Source organism: Esox lucius, chromosome 10 (genome assembly GCF_011004845.1).
Source record: "Esox lucius isolate fEsoLuc1 chromosome 10, fEsoLuc1.pri, whole genome shotgun sequence".
NCBI lineage: Eukaryota > Metazoa > Chordata > Actinopteri > Esociformes > Esocidae > Esox > Esox lucius.
The window spans coordinates 5,553,066-5,570,872 of NC_047578.1; the positions used below are offsets into that span (position 1 = coordinate 5,553,066).

The 17,807-nt window shown below is 46.7% G+C and overlaps 1 protein-coding gene across 2 annotated transcripts; it reads right to left on the reverse strand.

Annotated features, from left to right (window-relative positions):
* Window positions 1-365: 365 nt before the first annotated feature.
* c10h18orf21 (chromosome 10 C18orf21 homolog) lies at window positions 366-17,572 on the reverse strand. Of its 2 annotated transcripts, none has more exons than XM_010891530.5 (5): window positions 17,247-17,572; window positions 12,928-12,950; window positions 11,789-12,000; window positions 1,034-1,230; window positions 366-864 (listed from the first exon to the last, which is right to left on the reverse strand). In XM_010891530.5, the coding sequence occupies exons 1-5, from the start codon at window positions 17,342-17,344 to the stop codon at window positions 705-707; spliced, it is 690 nt and encodes a 229-aa protein (XP_010889832.2). In that variant the 5' UTR covers window positions 17,345-17,572; the 3' UTR covers window positions 366-704. The 2 variants fall into 2 exon arrangements, with proteins under 2 accessions (XP_010889832.2, XP_034150712.1); XM_034294821.1 differs by lacking the exon at window positions 17,247-17,572 and adding an exon at window positions 14,904-14,977.
* Between the last annotated feature and the right edge of the window lie 235 nt (window positions 17,573-17,807).

The following is a 17,807-nucleotide window of genomic DNA, read 5'->3' on the forward strand; positions in this document are numbered from 1 at the left end:
GGGGGGCGGGGGGGGGGGCATCCTCCTGGAATTGAACATGCAACTGCACCACTAGTTCCTGTTGTCAACAAAGCAGCACAATGCCTCGATTTTTGTCTGGACACACACCATCTCTATCCCATGAAATACCTTTGAATGTTCAAAGCAGTTTTTATTTGAAAGACAGAAAAATCCCTTTTTTTTTTTTTTTTTTTTAAATACAATCACTTTTCCAAGTGAATAAAACCCTATCCTCATTACTCCGCCCACTGATTGGGTGCCTTACATTTTGAGCTTTCTTCACCCCTCAACTTGACAGCGTCATGCGATCAACTGTTAGCAGGTGCAAAACACGGCAGTCTGGACCATTTTAAACTAGACCCCCCCCCCCCCCCCAACGACTGATTAAGAGGTGACACCTCCCCCGCCACATCTTAAGCCTTGACGCTGGAGTTCCAAAAAGGCCGTTCTGAATTGCAAGCAGGCCTGAGTGAACCTGGTGCTGCTGGGTAATATCTGCTCTGACCCGTGCTCCGCTACTGCATTTCGTAACAGCTGCGGAAAACCATCCATCTAGACTCGCCACTGCCTGAACCCTATATTAGTTTTGTTTGTTTGTAAAGTGTCTTTGTTGAGATTCATTTGGTAAAAGCGTGACGTATAATAAACCAATGGTGCCTTTTGGTTTGGTGGGGGGGGCGAAAGGGTGCCAGCGTGTTCGTCCTTCAGAGGGATGAGAGAAAGTCTTTGAGCCCCCCCTTGCTTTTGGTCTTCTGCTTATCCTCCAGGACGAGTAGCCGCTTCAGGCGAGAGAAGGCGGACGTCTTCCCCCTGGCTGGCTTGGAGGCAGACGAGGAGGAGCTGGTGGTCTCAGTGGAAACTGATCTGGTAATACATAAACACAGCACCGGTAACGCTTACCTGTCAGAGTAGAAGGGACCCACTTCCGCGTTCAAAGTGTGCATTTACCGGGACTTAATCAGCGAGACGTTATAGAAATCAAACACACGACCCATAGACGAACTGTGGGGTCCGTGGTAATGCCTGCACTTACCTTGGGGTACCACTGGGTGTCTGGTCTTTGGGGCCGTACTTTGGGGTGCCCACGCTGTAGGTTTTGTTGACCGACTGGGGAGTCCTGGGTTTGCAGGCACTCCGGGGCGTGGCGGGGCTCCGGGAGAGGGCCCTCATGAAGTCCCGGTTGACACCGGCGTGCCTCAGCGTGTTGTTACATGTGTGGCAGGTAGCCATCTGGGACGGGGAAGGAGGGGGGTGTGAACGCATGACAATCATTTCCAGGAGTTAGAGGAGATTGTCAGACTCCTGTTAGCTCCTCGTGTGCACCTGAAATTCTAGCCTTACAGTGCATCATTCAGGACACACACCCGTCTCCCGGGGCAGAAAACCCACATCCAGACCTCACTCAGAAACCTCTACCAATAACCGAAGGAGAACAGTAATAAACCCCATTTAACAAACGCTTAGCCCAAAGGGCTCAATTTTATTTACTGATGTCCCCAGTGGAAGTCAAACTTACAGTTGTTTCACGGCAGGTTAGCGGACCTCTACAGACCCAGCCCTTTTCCGATAAAACCCATCAATATGCATTTACAGAGGATCTTCCATACAGCTACGACACAAGAGTGCAAGCCAATGCACTATTACAGTGCCTGAGTCAGGTGGGTCAACTGCCCCATTCTATCCATCACATTGACTGGAGTGACAAATTGACCCCTAGGGCCTGTGGGTGGAAAGGCCGGGGTGAGAGGCCAGTGTGACTAGAGGGCTACATTACATTTTTTATTTCACCTTTATAAAAAGACTAACACAGCCACAGCTGACCGGACACGGCACTGATACCCCTTAGGTTGGCCCCAGGCAATGGATCTAGAGGCCTTCATAGTCCTTCTCTCACAGTCTTCCTCCTCTCTGACTCAAAGCAGAAAACGACTTCTGCCATTGGGAGGAAAACATCTGCTCCCTAAATCATCTCTGGGTTTTTTTTTCCAGAGATGAAAGTAGCTGACCAGAGATGACTTCTGAATGACAAAGCATCCTCTCGTTGTGCCAATTTTCCATAAAATGTTGTCGAAGACACCTCCCGGAGCCTCTGCCCGACAACAACCCATTGTGCCCTTTAGGTGAAAGTATTTTATGAGAGGCGACTATAAACAGCCCGGCAACAGCCCGACCACGTGGTCCTCGACGCTTTATGGACCTATAAAGTGCAGAACACAAACAGAACAGGCACCCATCCTCCAACAGTCAGCAACAGCCAACTCATGCAGGTCACATGTTTTAAGTGGTAAATTACGTTGGGCATTACTACGACCAAACGATAACCAATCCTAGTTTATCAACCCCAACCGACAATATCAACACCCTCAAAAAAAAAACGACCATTTCACAATAGCAGGGATGCACGTCTACCACGACATCAACACATCCAAACACACACAAGGAAAAGGAATCACACCCACAGACGTTGATAAATAAAAATGTAGTTTCCGTAAATATAGTATTGTCAGTGCTGCATTTTGACGATGTGAAACTCACCGAGATGAAGGTAGCCATCCTGTTGCTGAGAGATTCAAACAAGTGACAGAGAAGTTCTCGGAGTAAAGTTCAGATAAGCCAGGTAGCAAAGACTGTCAGAGTTGCAGTTTAGCTGGACCTGTGACGCCCTGTCAGACCTAATTATCGAGCAAGCAGAGCTTCTCTTTGTCTTTGAACCTGAGTGACAGTGCGAGGGAGAATGCCTACTATGAAGACATGCCTGTCCTTATAAAGCAGAAAGCAGCACAGAGACCAAGCCCACCCGGAGCCCATCAGCTGCTCCAGCCAATCAATCAACAGCAGGGGCGGAGCCTGTAGATGGGTTGACACCGGTTGACACTGTTGTGATGTCACTGACATGTCACTTCTCAAGTCAACAGCTATAATCCACACACACACACACTCCAGAAAAGTCTGGATTAAAGTGCTGTGGAAAAACACATTTGAAAATGTGTAAAAGGCTGCCCTAATTAGATATGTGATGACTGACAGGTGTCGAAACCATTGTTTTGTTTGTTCAGATGAAGCCTAACGGGAACGTTGATCAGAGGCAGCTGATGGCTGGTGTCATATGCACATTAAAGACATCGTAGGCCGGATACACCTCAATAAATACATATGTTGAAAACGTTAGTTATATGCTTTTACTGGTGCATTTTTGGCATACATGGCAGTGGGTTTCTCTTTTTTTTGGGGGGGGGGGGTTCGCTATTCAGACTGATGACCTTTTAAAAAAAAAACCTCAATGACAAAGAATGTGTTATGACACATTTGAACTGAGACATTAGTCATATTTGAATGTCAATTTCAGATTAACTTCCAGTAAATTATTCTATTTAAAGCAATAATAGAAAATGAATACATTTAAAATTACATAGTTTGCGATCACCCTAAGTCTTTTCTTCAAAATGACAACTATTTTAACCTAAGACTTAGAAAGACATTTACCAATATGTTCAGTCTTTTCAAGAAGAATGCCCATAACATCCATAAAGCTACTAATAAACTTTATTTCAACCTGGATATTAAATAGTGGACTTTGAGTATACACTCAACCCACTCTGGTCACTATTATAACATACAGTAGAAATCCATTTTGGTAGTAAAGCTGCCACTCTTACTCAGCAAACTAGCAGGCAGCGGTTTACTTATATTGCCGTCAGTACAGGAACAGTTTCATTTTGTAAAAGTTACAGGTGGTCATAAACATAAGAAAACAGCGCCATGGAGACAAGACATCAACACGGAGGACTACTAACTTCATGATCATTTCTAAATAAGCTACAAATAGAAACAGGCCATCAATTAAAAGTGCCATTGGTAGATGGGCCAGCTGATCTGAAGATGAAGTGAGGACAGCCGACTACAAAACCTCCCCAACAGAAGCATTACTCCAAACCCCTGCTTTAAATACCACCACTTGCTGCAACAGCAATTGCTTTAGGAAAGCAGACATAAACACCATTTAGGGTGAATGTGGGTGATAATGGAGCCATTGGTGATGCATTGTGTTAGGGGGGTACTGGGATGTGGGCTGTCATCAGGGTAATAAAATATACTTGCCTACTTAGAAAAGCACATCCCAACTCTTTTAATATGTAACTGCCGCAATTGGCAGGAATGTACAGTATTGTGCAAAAGTCTTAGGCATCTGAAAGTCAAACTCAAGCCATTTATTTGGAGAGTGTTTTAATTTAATATATATATATAATATATAAAAGTACATGAATGTGTATAATATATAATATTCATGTACTTTTATACTGTATATTATATATATTAAATTAAAACACTCTCCAAATAAATGGCCTTAGTTTGACTTTCAGATGCCTAAGACTTCTGCACAGTACAATGTATGTAATATATATGAGAGATATATTATGGTTGTTTTCTGAAATGACAATACATACATTTTACAGAGGCATCGTGATGAAATAAGGCAAATGACCATCTATTAACTATAAAATTATAGGTTTCAGGTTGACGTGATAAGTGGCAACCCAAGCCCTCCTCTACTGTGGCTTCCTGTCCTGTCCCAAACAGCCCTTAACATCAGTCTCTTTGCAGTAGAGAAGCTCTGTAAGGACGTTTCTCGTGATTACAAACCTAGAATCCTAACCTTAAAAATTAGATCATTACTGTCTGTCCGTCCACCAGTATGTCTATCTGCCCTGTCTCTCCATCCGCTACTATGTCTGTCCTGTCTCTCCATCTGCTACTATGTCTGTCCTGTCTCCATCCGCTAGTATGTCTGTCCTGTCTCTCCATCCGCTAGTATGTCAGTCCTGTCTCTCCATCCGCTAGTATTTCTGTCCTGTCTCTCCATCCGCTAGTATTTCTGTCCTGTCTCTCCATCCGCTAGTATGTCTGTCCTGTCTCTCCATCCGCTAGTATGTCTGTCCTGTCTCCCCATCCGCTAGTATGTCAGTCCTGTCTCCCCATCCGCTAGTATGTCAGTCCTGTCTCTCCATCCGCTAGTATGTCAGTCCTGTCTCTCCATCCGCTAGTATGTCAGTCCTGTCTCTCCATCCGCTAGTATGTCTGTCCTGTCTCTCCATCCGCTAGTATTTCTGTCCTGTCTCTCCATCCGCTAGTATGTCAGTCCTGTCTCTCCATCCGCTAGTATGTCTGTCCTGTCTCTCCATCCGCTAGTATGTCTGTCCTGTCTCTCCATCCGCTGGTATGTCTGTCCTGTCTCTCCATCCGCTGGTATGTCTGTCCTGTCTCCCCATTCGCTAGTATGTCAGTCCTGTCTCTCCATCCGCTAGTATGTCAGTCCTGTCTCTCCATCCGCTAGTATGTCTGTCCTGTCTCTCCATCTGCTAGTATGTCTGTCTGCCATTCCATGTCTGTCAGGCCTGTGTAAGAGGAACTGAAAATGTTCAACCAGTCAGTCTCTGGGAGGTTTCAGGCACATTCCACAAATGCATAAACTAGATGGCTCACATAGACGATGGATCACGTGGTCCTACACAGGCCCGCCCACACACACACACACTTCTTTGTCTTCTGTTAGAAGTTTGTGCTCTTCCTGTCTCAGCCCTCCCCGTGCTGCAGAGCAGACCAGGCTAGGCCAGTTCTAAACCGCCATGACATTGACTCCAGCTGGGGTGACACCCTGGCATCACAGTGAGCTGGGAGATTCAGGAGTCATCGATACGTCAGGACCCAGAGGGAGATCTGAGCTTGCACTAACTCAACACTGAACTCTGTCTGGGTCGGCATCCTCCGAACCTCGTACAAAGTGTGGAACATGTCCATCCACTAAATGAATTCAGATGTACAGTAGGTGAGTTAGACTGGAAACCCCCCCCCCCTCCCCAGGGAAGGTGTTTTGGAGACCAGAGAGAGATGCCTATGAAGACACTAATCTTGCCTATGACAGACACATAATGGAGATAGTGACAGGCTGGCTTTAGATGGATTTATCATGTGGATGTTTTTCCAAAGTGAACGACTATTGGTCACAGAAACACACAGTGAACAACAAGTGTTCACAGTGACACACGGTGAAGGACTAGTGGTCACAGTGACACACGGTGAAGGACTAGTGGTCACAGTGACACACGGTGAAGGACTAGTGGTCACAGTAACACAGTGAACAACAAGTGGTCACAGTAACCCACGGTGAACAACAAGTGGTCACAGTAACACAGGGTGAAGGACTAGTGGTCACAGTGACACAAGGTGAAGGACTAGTGGTCACAGTAACACAGGGTGAAGGACTAGTGGTCACAGTAACCCACGGTGAACAACAAGTGGTCACAGTAACACAGGGTGAAGGACTAGTGGTCACAGTGACACACGGTGAACAACAAGTGGTCACAGTAACACAGGGTGAAGGACTAGTGGTCACAGTAACACAGGGTGAAGGACTAGTGGTCACAGTAACACAGGGTGAAGGACTAGTGGTCACAGTGACACACGGTGAAGGACTAGTGGTCACAGTGACACACGGTGAAGGACTAGTGGTCACAGTAACACAGGGTGAAGGACTAGTGGTCACAGTAACACAGGGTGAAGGACTAGTGGTCACAGTAACACAGGGTGAAGGACTAGTGGTCACAGTGACACACGGTGAAGGACTAGTGGTCATAGTGACACACGGTGAAGGACTAGTGGTCACAGTAACACAGGGTGAAGGACTAGTGGTCACAGTAACACAGGGTGAACGGCTAGTGGTCACAGTAACACACGGTGAACGACAAGTGGTCACAGTAATAGAGTAATTGTATCCTGGACATAGTGACAATGCCTGCGTCCCAAATGACAACCCACCTCCTCCCTGCTAGGCCCTGTTGAATAGAGGGAAAATTGAGGACAGTGTTCGCTGACCAAACCTGATATGGTCTACAGCCTGATGAAGGGCAACGCTCAGACATCCTGGCTGCCTGCCGGTCGGCCCCTCAGTGACACCGCCATGTTTTGAAGACAGGGAGAACAGCCAAAGCCCCGCCCTGGTCACATTACACAGAGAGGATCGGTCGGTGTGTGGAGACACCCCCTGTTTAACACCTACACTATGAACACTAACAGAGCCCAGAGCCCACTGCGTGTGTGTGTGTGTGAAAGAGTGTGAGTGAGTGAATAAAAGTGTGAACACTGTGTGTGAAGAGCCCATCTGCAGGACTGGTGTGTGTGTGTGTGCATGTGCCCGCGTGTCACGGAGAGTTCATTCCTCCCAGTGAGAGGAGGCTACAGATGAAATAGTAATTAGCCCAGCTGGCTGGGAAAGAGAGGATGCTGGAACTGTGGAGCGTGTGTGTGTGCATGTAAGTACAAAAATGGGGCTGAGGTGCAGGTGTGTGTGTGTGGCGGCAATGTTCATATGCTGATGCGAGATGCTTAAAATAATTCCCTTCACCACCTGGCCAATCCCTACACATGCAGCCTGATATGAGGTCCATCAGAATGGTGCGGCTTTCCTACTGCCTGTCTAAAATGGCCCCAAGGGCATCGCTCTGCCATCTCCCTGGTCGCTTCCTGCTCTCTCAGCGTGTCAAAGCGCACCGCTTTCTCCCGTTCCAGGCGACAGGGAAGCAGAGTAATAGAATGTTCCACCTGCTGTCCTGGCAGCTCCTGGAGGCATGATGAGGTGTATGGAGGCATAAGGAGGTGCATGGAGGCATAAGGAGGTGCATGGAGGCATAAGGAGGTATATAGAGGCATAAGGAGGTATATAGAGGCATAAGGAGGTGCATGGAGGCATAAGGACGTGCATGATTGGGTTGGCCTTTAAAATAAGTCTGCAATGTTAAGGGTTTTGAGGACGAAGAGGGTAACGTTCGAAAAGGACCGTCAGACGAGTGAAACCGGAAAACAAAGGAGCGACAGATATGAGACATTTCCTTCTCGGTGCTCTGCCTAGTCCTTACGACCAATTTCATAGACACATCTGATTTAAATGGCCAGCCGAGCGTCGCACTACACAGAATGAAAGGAACAGCAGACGCAATCATCTTTCTCTGGGGACAGTGAGGCTGGCGTTTGGGAGGGATATTTAATCAATAGGTTTTCAACCCGCCGATAAAAATAGAGGAGGGCGATGCCACGTAAACAGAGCGACAGACCCTCCCGTTTAAATAGTTTGCCACGCTAAAAACAGAAAGAGTGTGTGCTGCTTCCGACATCCTCCTCTTAATATCCTCGGCATCTGCAGTGTTATTCAGGGATATCTGTTCATGTAGGGTTGTTCTTTCTGTAGGTATTTCTCATCCATACACAGTTCACTTGTTGTGGTTTGTTTGAGATGCATTAGAAAGCAGGGAAATCTACAACATTGCATTCCTTATGTCCCCATAGAACTGCTTTATTGTAAATAGGTCACATGAGAACAGCATGTAGCCCGTATGAGGCATGTGTTTGTTGTGTTTGGACAGGAGCAAATAAGCATTCTGGAAATGACTACGTGGAGGCTTTCTTCTGAAACTACTGCCATCTTCAGCATCATATAGCAAATCCTTCCTACTTTCACTGGCTGAATAGCCAAGTGATTGCCACCAAACAAGTCATAATTAGCAGCCATGGAAGTCCAGTTAATAACTCCACTAATCCTAAAACAACCAACAAATGCAACACTGACATATACCAAGCCCTGGTAAAGCTAGGCTCTGTGACCATCCTTCTCGCTCTCCTTTTGTCCTTTATCCCCGTTCCTTGGCGAGGTCTTGTGTCGGCCCGGAGAGGGAGAATAACCGTGATTAGGGTGGATGTAGAGAGAGAGGAGGTCAGCCTAGTAGGGGCATGACAGCTGTGCTTCTCGAAGGTGTTGACAAAGAAACGGCCCCCCTAGTGAGGTGGAAAAGAGTCCGGGGGCATTCTTCCTCTTATCTTCAAAGTGCCATGTCTGCTTAACGGTATCAGTTTACTCCCAAACTCGTTTGTCTAATAGGGGCTGGTGGATTTGCACGTAGACACAGCTAGTGAAAATCTTCTACACGCTTCTATTTTTTGCCTGGGCCAGTGACCTCCGACCCTGGAAGTTGGATGGGGCGAATACCTCGGGCCATTCGAATTCAATTCGCTGTTTTGGATTTCAGGTTTCAGCGAGATTCTTGTGAACAAACAAACAAAAAAATATTTCTCCGTGATTTGAGGGCATTATTTCTTCATCTTCGTTAAAAGATTTGTTTACGAACCTTCGTTGACGTAAATCAAACTCATATATGGCGAAAAACATGGCTATAGGGAAGTCCTACAAGTGGAAATACCAACAATGTCCATTAATCACACATTAAAGCAGATCACCGCTTAGGAATTCAAACAAAAGTGTATATATATACAGTATTCTACGCTGAGTGTGTGGAGAGAGCTGAATCTGACAAACTAACCACGCTCTCGACCAAAGAGAACACTGACTTAACAAAGTGCTTATCTCGTTTGTCCTTGTATCCAACCTCTGTCTCCATGAAATATACTGGGTCTGCACTGACCAAATACCTTCTCTTCCTCTGGGATCACTATCAGGACCACGGCCTATCACGCACTGATCCTAGCTGGGATCACTATCAGGACCACGGCCTATCACGCACTGATCCTAGCTGGGATCACTATCAGGACCACGGCCTATCACGCACTGATCCTAGCTGGGATCACTATCAGGACCACGGCCTATCACGCACTGATCCTAGCTGGGATCACTATCAGGACCACGGCCTATCACGCACTGATCCTAGCTGGGATCACTATCAGGACCACGGCCTATCACGCACTGATCCTAGCTGGGATCACTATCAGGACCACGGCCTATCACGCACTGATCCTAGCTGGGATCACTATCAGGACCACGGCCTATCACGCACTGATCCTAGCTGGGATCACTATCAGGACCACGGCCTATCACGCACTGATCCTAGCTGGGATCACTATCAGGACCACGGCCTATCACGCACTGATCCTAGCTGGGATCACTATCAGGACCACGGCCTATCACGCACTGATCCTAGCTGGGATCACTATCAGGACCACGGCCTATCACGCACTGATCCTAGCTGGGATCACTATCAGGACCACGGCCTATCACGCACTGATCCTAGCTGGGATCACTATCAGGACCACGGCCTATCACGCACTGATCCTAGCTGGGATCACTATCAGGACCACGGCCTATCACGCACTGATCCTAGCTGGGATCACTATCAGGACCACGGCCTATCACGCACTGATCCTAGCTGGGATCACTATCAGGACCACGGCCTATCACGCACTGATCCTAGCTGGGATCACTATCAGGACCACGGCCTATCACGCACTGATTCTAGCTGGGATCACTATCTGGATCCTAGTCTATCATAAGCCCACTATTGAGGTGATCATTATCGTGTTTACCGTAGCCGACTGGCCGTGATAATTATCTGGCTGGCCAATCACAGGGAGAAGAGACTGAAGATCTGGGGCTCCTTTACTTCACACCGAACAAGACAGTGCAGAAACAAGACACATCGCTGCAAAATCACTGCAGTTCTGCAAAGGCTTAAAAATTTTGAGCTTTCTTAAAATCATTAACCTCCTGTGTCTAATAAATCACTATGTGTGATTGTTTAATGAAAAATCAACGTATACTTGAAACCATTTATTTAACATCCTTCGGACCTAGAAGTAGTCTAATCTTAGCCTGATCACATGGGTTTTAGGAAACTTGTAAATATTAGCACAACATGATTCCCTAAATAGAACTACCTAGAGCCCGCCCTCTTGTCCAGATAAACAGTCATGGGTTTTATTATACAGGGGTAGGCCACGCTGCAGGGAGATTTCACCAACCTGAAAGACTCGCCAGGGAACTCATCAACCAGGGTCAGTGAATAGGCAACAGTGCTTCCTCAATCTCAGGCATGCGAAAAAGATGCACCAGTGTGATGCAGAGAAGACACACACGACCGTATCAGCCCTTTGAGGTGGGCAGAGGTGTGGCTCAAGCTGCAACCATCCAGGAGAGACGCTAAAGAACAGCTTTCTACCTCAATCAATCAGACTGTTAAACAAGCTGCTTACATTCCCAGTGCAGAGGCCCTTCTACACACACATTCCATTGACACACAAACAAACACCACTGACCGTCGTTCTTACAATCAATCAATTTACACACACACACACACACACACACCTGTCCCGTTTAGTTTGTGAACACAGGTCACTTTCCATTCAGACTGTATATTGTTTACTTGACATAAGAGAACAATATATGGACAGTTTGAAAAGACAAGACTGACTGACATGTTTTCCGGTTTCCCTTCCTGTCTGTACTGCTTCATAAAAATGCCAATGGTAATCAAGGAGAGGGGATGCAAACGTGCGGAAAATGGAACAAAGTCTTCCTTCTGCCTTCCCCACTCACGCAGCCTGATGTACACAGGTTGGATCCCAAAGTAAATGCACAAACAGACAAAAACCCATTCAATTGTACAATGCATTATATTGATTAAATAACAAATAAAACGACCAAGAAACCAAAGGTTCTTTCAAAACAGGTGTGGCAGATATCTGAACCTTTCCATGCTAGGAAACACACGAGTGTCCATGACACTGTCCAGGAGTGCAGGACACTATTCCACTAGCTCACCAGCAAACCCACAGCTCCTCAACCACTTAATGACTGATCGGTTCTCCCGGACAGTGGCGTGGCGAGAGGATTAAGGATGAACTCTCACAGAACGTGGGCCGAGAGGTCCAGTGGAGAACTGTCCAATATATTCACATCATGCATTACGTGTATTGAAGCATGACATCCAAAAATTGCTGTTATGAGTCTCACCAGGAGTGAGGAAGAGCCCCTGAATCTCCGCAGGATGGCCATCTGAGTCAGGCTGAGTCTCCTGCCTCTGCCCTGCCTCCGTAGCACACCCTGTACCCGGGCCGAGGCACGCCTCTTGGGACGCAGACGGACGTGGTGGTTGTCTGGGCGACGCCACTCAAAACAGAAGGGGCAGAGCTCTTCTTCAAAGACAGGCTTGGTCTTGGCTGGAGCTGAGCAAGGAGCAAGGAGAGGGACAGATCTGGGTTGTAAAGTACACGTTGGGTGATGTGAAAACAACTGGATGTGAATTACACACTGAATGATGTGAAAACAACTGGATGTGAATTACACACTGAATGATGTGAAAACAACTGGATGTGAATTACACACTGAATGATATGAAAACAACTGGATGTGAATTACACATTGAATAATGTAAAAACAACTGGATGTGAATTACACATTGAGTGATGTGAAAACAACTGGAACTAAATTACATGCGTAGTGTCATGGAAATAATTTGGGTGTAAAGGGCAGCAGGTCGTGTTGTTAATTCAAACAATGTTTGTTGTGTTAATACTGTCAAGTAGAAAATTAGTCCCAAAAAAAGAAGACTTTAAAAAAAAAAAAAACATGAATGCCACTATCATGGCCAGGGGACATAAGTAAAATACATATCGTCATAGATATGAGTGTTGATTTGAACATACCAGAGTCTGAGGGGAAAGTGAATGTAACAAGAGAAAGCACATCTACTCTGTCAGGAGCTGGTCATGTACAGTACTCTGTGAGAGTGTGACGGGGACCGCTATCAGCATCCAAGTCAGTGAGATCAGCATGGGACTGCAGTGTGTTATCGGCTGCAGTGTGTTATCGGCTGCAGTGTGTTATCGGCTGCAGTGTGTTCTCCCACCTGCCTCCAGCCTAGCACCACGGATTACTGGCATGCTCACACTGTACCCCTTAAACAGCACGTGGGCAGAAGATAAGGACGCACCCCTAACTCCCTTCACTTAGCTTTCGACCAGGGGGGCGCAGGGCTCCGGCCAAACGTGGGTGTTGGGCCTGTATAAGGGGTTGGGGCGGACATTTCTGAGAGGAAAGCCAGTGAGGACGACATGGGATGATTCTCAAGGTCTCGTAGTCGCACCGCTTACCTTTCACAGCCTCGCAACTGCGCCTGTGAAACGGAGAAAAAAAAAAAAAAGGCAAAAGAAAAAGTTGGTTTACTGTTTTTGGAACTGCAGTCGCTGCATAATTCATGCGGTTAGACAGAACACTGTTTGATGCGAGGAGACTCCCTGTAGCTGGGAGTGTTTTCGGCTGGTTTCTCCTTCACGTCCTACGTCCCTCACAGAGCTCCTTGAAGGCTCTAAACAGGGGCACGTCAAAAGACGAGGTGTACTTTTCTGAAAACGCAGCAAAAGCTAAATTCGTAAGTTGACGTTGATTCAACTGTAAACTCGAGCAGAACTTGAGGTGTTTTAAAACGGCATTTTCAACATTCTGACTAAACCGTAAATCAGCCCACAGATTTCACTTTTGAACTGGTGAGGCCATGGGGGGGGCTAAGGGACAATACTATTCTGGGCACTACAGCTCTAAGTTCGGCGGAATAAATCCGGCAGAAAAGCAACCAAGGTCCTCAATATACCACACAGGAGCATGGCTCCAAACCCTCCGAATAGCTTCTCCCCCTGTAGCCAGGTCGGGGGGAAACGGTCTACCTCTTATTTCTGGAACCTGCAGGAATATCTGGACAAAAAGTTTCCTAAGCCTCTCCCAAGTCCCACTAAAATTAGCCACATTACACCACCACCCAAAGCCACGGGTGATATTTGCGGTAAAGGCAGCAAACACAGCTGCATGTGCATCAGTAACAGGCGGGACGGGAGACTCCGAAAGGGCTTTTTCGATCTCACGGCGCTACTCGGCCCAAGGACAGCTGTCGCGGCCACACTGGCAGCACTCTGCAGCCGTGGAGAAATTAGGCTTTGAGAACTGGCCTCAGATCAGATGTCGGACGGACGGACCTCTGCCCGTCAGTCATTGCCAATATATGGAATGGCTGGGAGGTGTTTGAGAACCACTGTTTTAGGCCTCCTACCAGCACACAGCCTCTGAAACCTTCAGAACCTAAATCAACAGCAAAGTGACCTCATTTATAAAACTACAAAACCGCAAGTTAATTTGTGAATTTCCAAATGGCCCGGTTCCGTCAACAAAGGAAGGGCTTGTTAACCATGCACTACGCGCTTCGAGACATATCGAAGAAGACTTGAGATGATTTGGTTTTGTAAACTTGCAGATATCGATAGCTAAAGGCGCCGCCTTCAGGGGTCGCATGCACCACATGCATCACATGCACCACATGCAACCCCAGGAGTTTGGCAAGTGTGAAGACAATTCTGTCAGAACTGTATCAAGTTTCTATAGACTGCGCAAGCTAATCACTCGATTTCCCATGATTGATGGCCACAATGCCATGTGGTGCGTCTCCAACAGGCCGGTGTAAATTCAAACGCTACGGAAATGTGCAAACTAAAGAAAGGTCTATCTACCATTTTACTCTCTCTTTTGTAATGTAACCAAGCACGTCAGCCCTTCAGCCTCTTCTCGGCAGACCTCTCACCCTACTGTACTCTCCTGACGAGCCAGCCCCAGGAGATAAAACGTGGTAGCGGGAGGCGGGGGGGGGCTTGCTAATCTAATTAACATACTTCACATGTATCTCCTTTTAAGGGCACGGGAGATTCAAACGTCATAGCAGAGTCCACTTGAGGGGAGATTCTATCAGCTAGGAGTTTACAGTGGGGAATGCAACTGGGGCTACAGACACCTGATAGGATCACAGTGTGGAGGATGGGGGAACTTTGTGTACACTAACCAAGCCCCCAGTAATAATGATGCTCCGACAGAACAGTTTGGCGGGGGGAAAAGTGGGGGGGACCCATTGTAGGGACCCGGGTTTGGGATGGACGGGGGGGGGGTTGGGGCAGGCGGGGCGGGGCGGTTAAAGCCGAGATGTAACAGACATGTAGGACAATGGGACACTCTGCCGACCGCTGACAGGGGCCGGGAAGGAGACGGGGTTTTAATGAACGTGTTGGAGAGGGGAAGCAGAGACACTTACCGAATGACGGGGGCTGGAGAGGGGAGGCGCAGCGGGAGGAGAATGGAGAGGGGGGCCATCACACAGTGACCACCGGTGCCTTGGAGCTACGCCCTGTGACGCGGATGGGGGAGGTGCGCACTTAGGTCAGCTCTGTCGCGAACCACAAACCCCCCCCCCCCCCCTCACCGCGTGTGACTGGCACAAAGCCGTAGGGCATCTCAGCGCGTCTACCGCCTCACCTGAACACGTGCCAGCCCCTCCCCCCCCCCCCCCAGACGACAGCGGCTGCGGATTGAGGACACCGACACCAGGCCCCTAAACCGCGTGTGGTAATAAGTGAGTGGTAGCAGTGGCACTGACGTTCAAACAGTCGAGTGACGCACGGCTGAAACCCCGGGTGGAGATTCAGGGGACGGCCATAAGTGTGGATTGCGGGTTGACTTATCGTGAAGATAAATACACTTTTATAAAGACTGTTATCAATGCACGCCACATTCTTACAGGGCGCGTCGCCAAGCTGCTTTGGCGGGGATCGCTCTATTGCCAACCCCCTTTTTCCCGCCTCGCTCGATTTTTCCCACTATTGACGGCCCACAATCCTGTGTGGTGTAAAAACACAATGGAAATGATTGTGCAAACTAAAGAAAATGTCCATCTAGCATTTTACTCTCTCTTTTGTAACGTAAACAAGCACGTCAGCCCTTGAGCCTCTGCCCGACAAGCCTCTCATCACGCTGCGTAAGAGGCCCAAAACAAAGGACTTTTAACCTGAAACTACATGGGAGTGGGGGGGGGGGGTTTGTTTCATAAGTCCCTGTTGCTTTTCAATAATTATAGTAATAAGTGTTGGTGGAGTTCCCTTTGAATGGCTTAAAAAAAAATTACCATCTTATTATCTATTGAACCAAAACAGCCGTCCAGCTACAGACTGGTGTGATCAGTGGACAACAGGTACAACACATCTTCTAAAAATCAATCATTTACACAAAAAGACTAAAACCTGGAGAAACAGTTAACGGGCAAAAGCAACGACCCATAAAAACACAATTCCTAAATCCATCCCAAAGGGGGGCCTTTTAAAAAAAACAGCTGATTTTCATTTCCATTTTAAAACTCCCCCACAATTTTCCTGGCTAAGGTGAGTAAGAGCAGTAACGGGCCAGGGAAATTTGGATGTCACTGGCCCAAACCCAACTTAAACACAGGCCCGGCCAGCATAGCAGCCCCATAAGCCTGAGGCTTATAGGATTTCTACAGCAATTACATTTAGCTTCCTCTTTTTAACAGCAGTTTAATACATTCGTCACTGTGTGACACAGAGAAGGTGTTGAAAACCCAAACAGGTTCCTGTTTTGATTAGAGGGTCTCAGTAAAAGGCACAGAGCTGGAACTGATGGAAAAAGCAGGCCTTAAGGAGATTTTTTTATGATTCAGTTTTCCCTCCAGTTAAACCCAGCACCTGATTAACAAAAAGACAGAGGTTGACACCTGGCACGTGTCAAGTTAGTTGACCTTGGTCTGCTCATGATGAGCAAGCCAGTTCTTTTGGTGTCTGTTAAAGGTCACAATAGCCTACATCAATATCCCTAAAAGTATTTTTCCATGAGTCACACACACACCTAACCCTAACCCTATGTTTGGGACTTTGATCACCTGACCGGGAAGAAACTGCAGGTCTAAGAAGAGGGCGCTGAGAGGTTCTGACAGAGAGCATACAGTTGGCTCACAGTGTTAACCTGACGTCGTCGCACAATGACCCAAAATGCACTGTGCTGCCCCATTGACAACCTACCAGCAAGGTAACCAGTGGCCTTTAATACCATTCTAGTGATGTTTCCGATCTCTGCAAAAGTCTCTCTGGCATGACCAGGGGGTGTGTTTGATTTCCAGTAAAATTGTCTTGGAAAACTTTTACACAACACGCATTTTGGTATGTATGGTGTAATATTATGTTACTGATACCCCATGAAAAAGACATAAGTCTTGTGAAAATTATACTTATAATATAAATATTTTAAGCGTAATAACTGTCATGTCAAACCAGAGGCCATAGTGGTTGGAGAATCCTCACCAACCACTATTTAATTGGTGAAATCATACCACTATATAACTTTCATATCGAAATGCATAAACATTTGAGTGTGTGACTCACTGACATCGGCTTAACGTGAACATTTGGAACAATCTTAACAAAATAACCCAACCTGTAAAGCCATAAGCCACGATTAAACTTAAAATGTATTTAACTGTGCTACTCCGCCACCTAGTGTCACAATAGGATCATTACATCAACACGTGATGATACCAGCGAAAGAAACGATCGCTACCTTGCTGTTTATTGGCAAAAGAGAGTAAACTTACATCAGAAAACGTGATTGCTCCGGACAAATATCTTGATAGAGAAGCGAAGCCTTCATTAAAAACTTTTGGCGTGATCCTGAGGTGTCTGTAAATGCCATGCTTATTTCTATGTTTATACAACTGAAGAATACGAATGGGAACTCGGTAACTTTTCCTGGACTCCTCACTTTACCCTTTTTGGCGCATTAAGAAATGAAATAATAGGAATGTCGCCGTCAAATTGTCGTGCAGATTGTTTTAAGCGTAATATAAATCAATACGGTATCTAGTTTTACTTCGGTTTAACCTGTTATTATTGACAGTGTTCTACAGGATAAAACCGCAATGTATCATGGGTAAATTGTGACTGAATGTAAGGTTCACAAACTCCGCCCCAATTTTGTGTTTCGGAAGTCAAACCGTGACGTGTTTTTGCCAAACATCAGCGCATGACTTGGATCAGAATAAGTGAAGGAACTGACAAATCTCACATTAGACTATGTTCATCTAAATGTATCTTTTAATAAGGCTTGTTCCATTAAAGTAGTCTATCCCAGACGTCTCTTTTTGCCTATAAAAGGA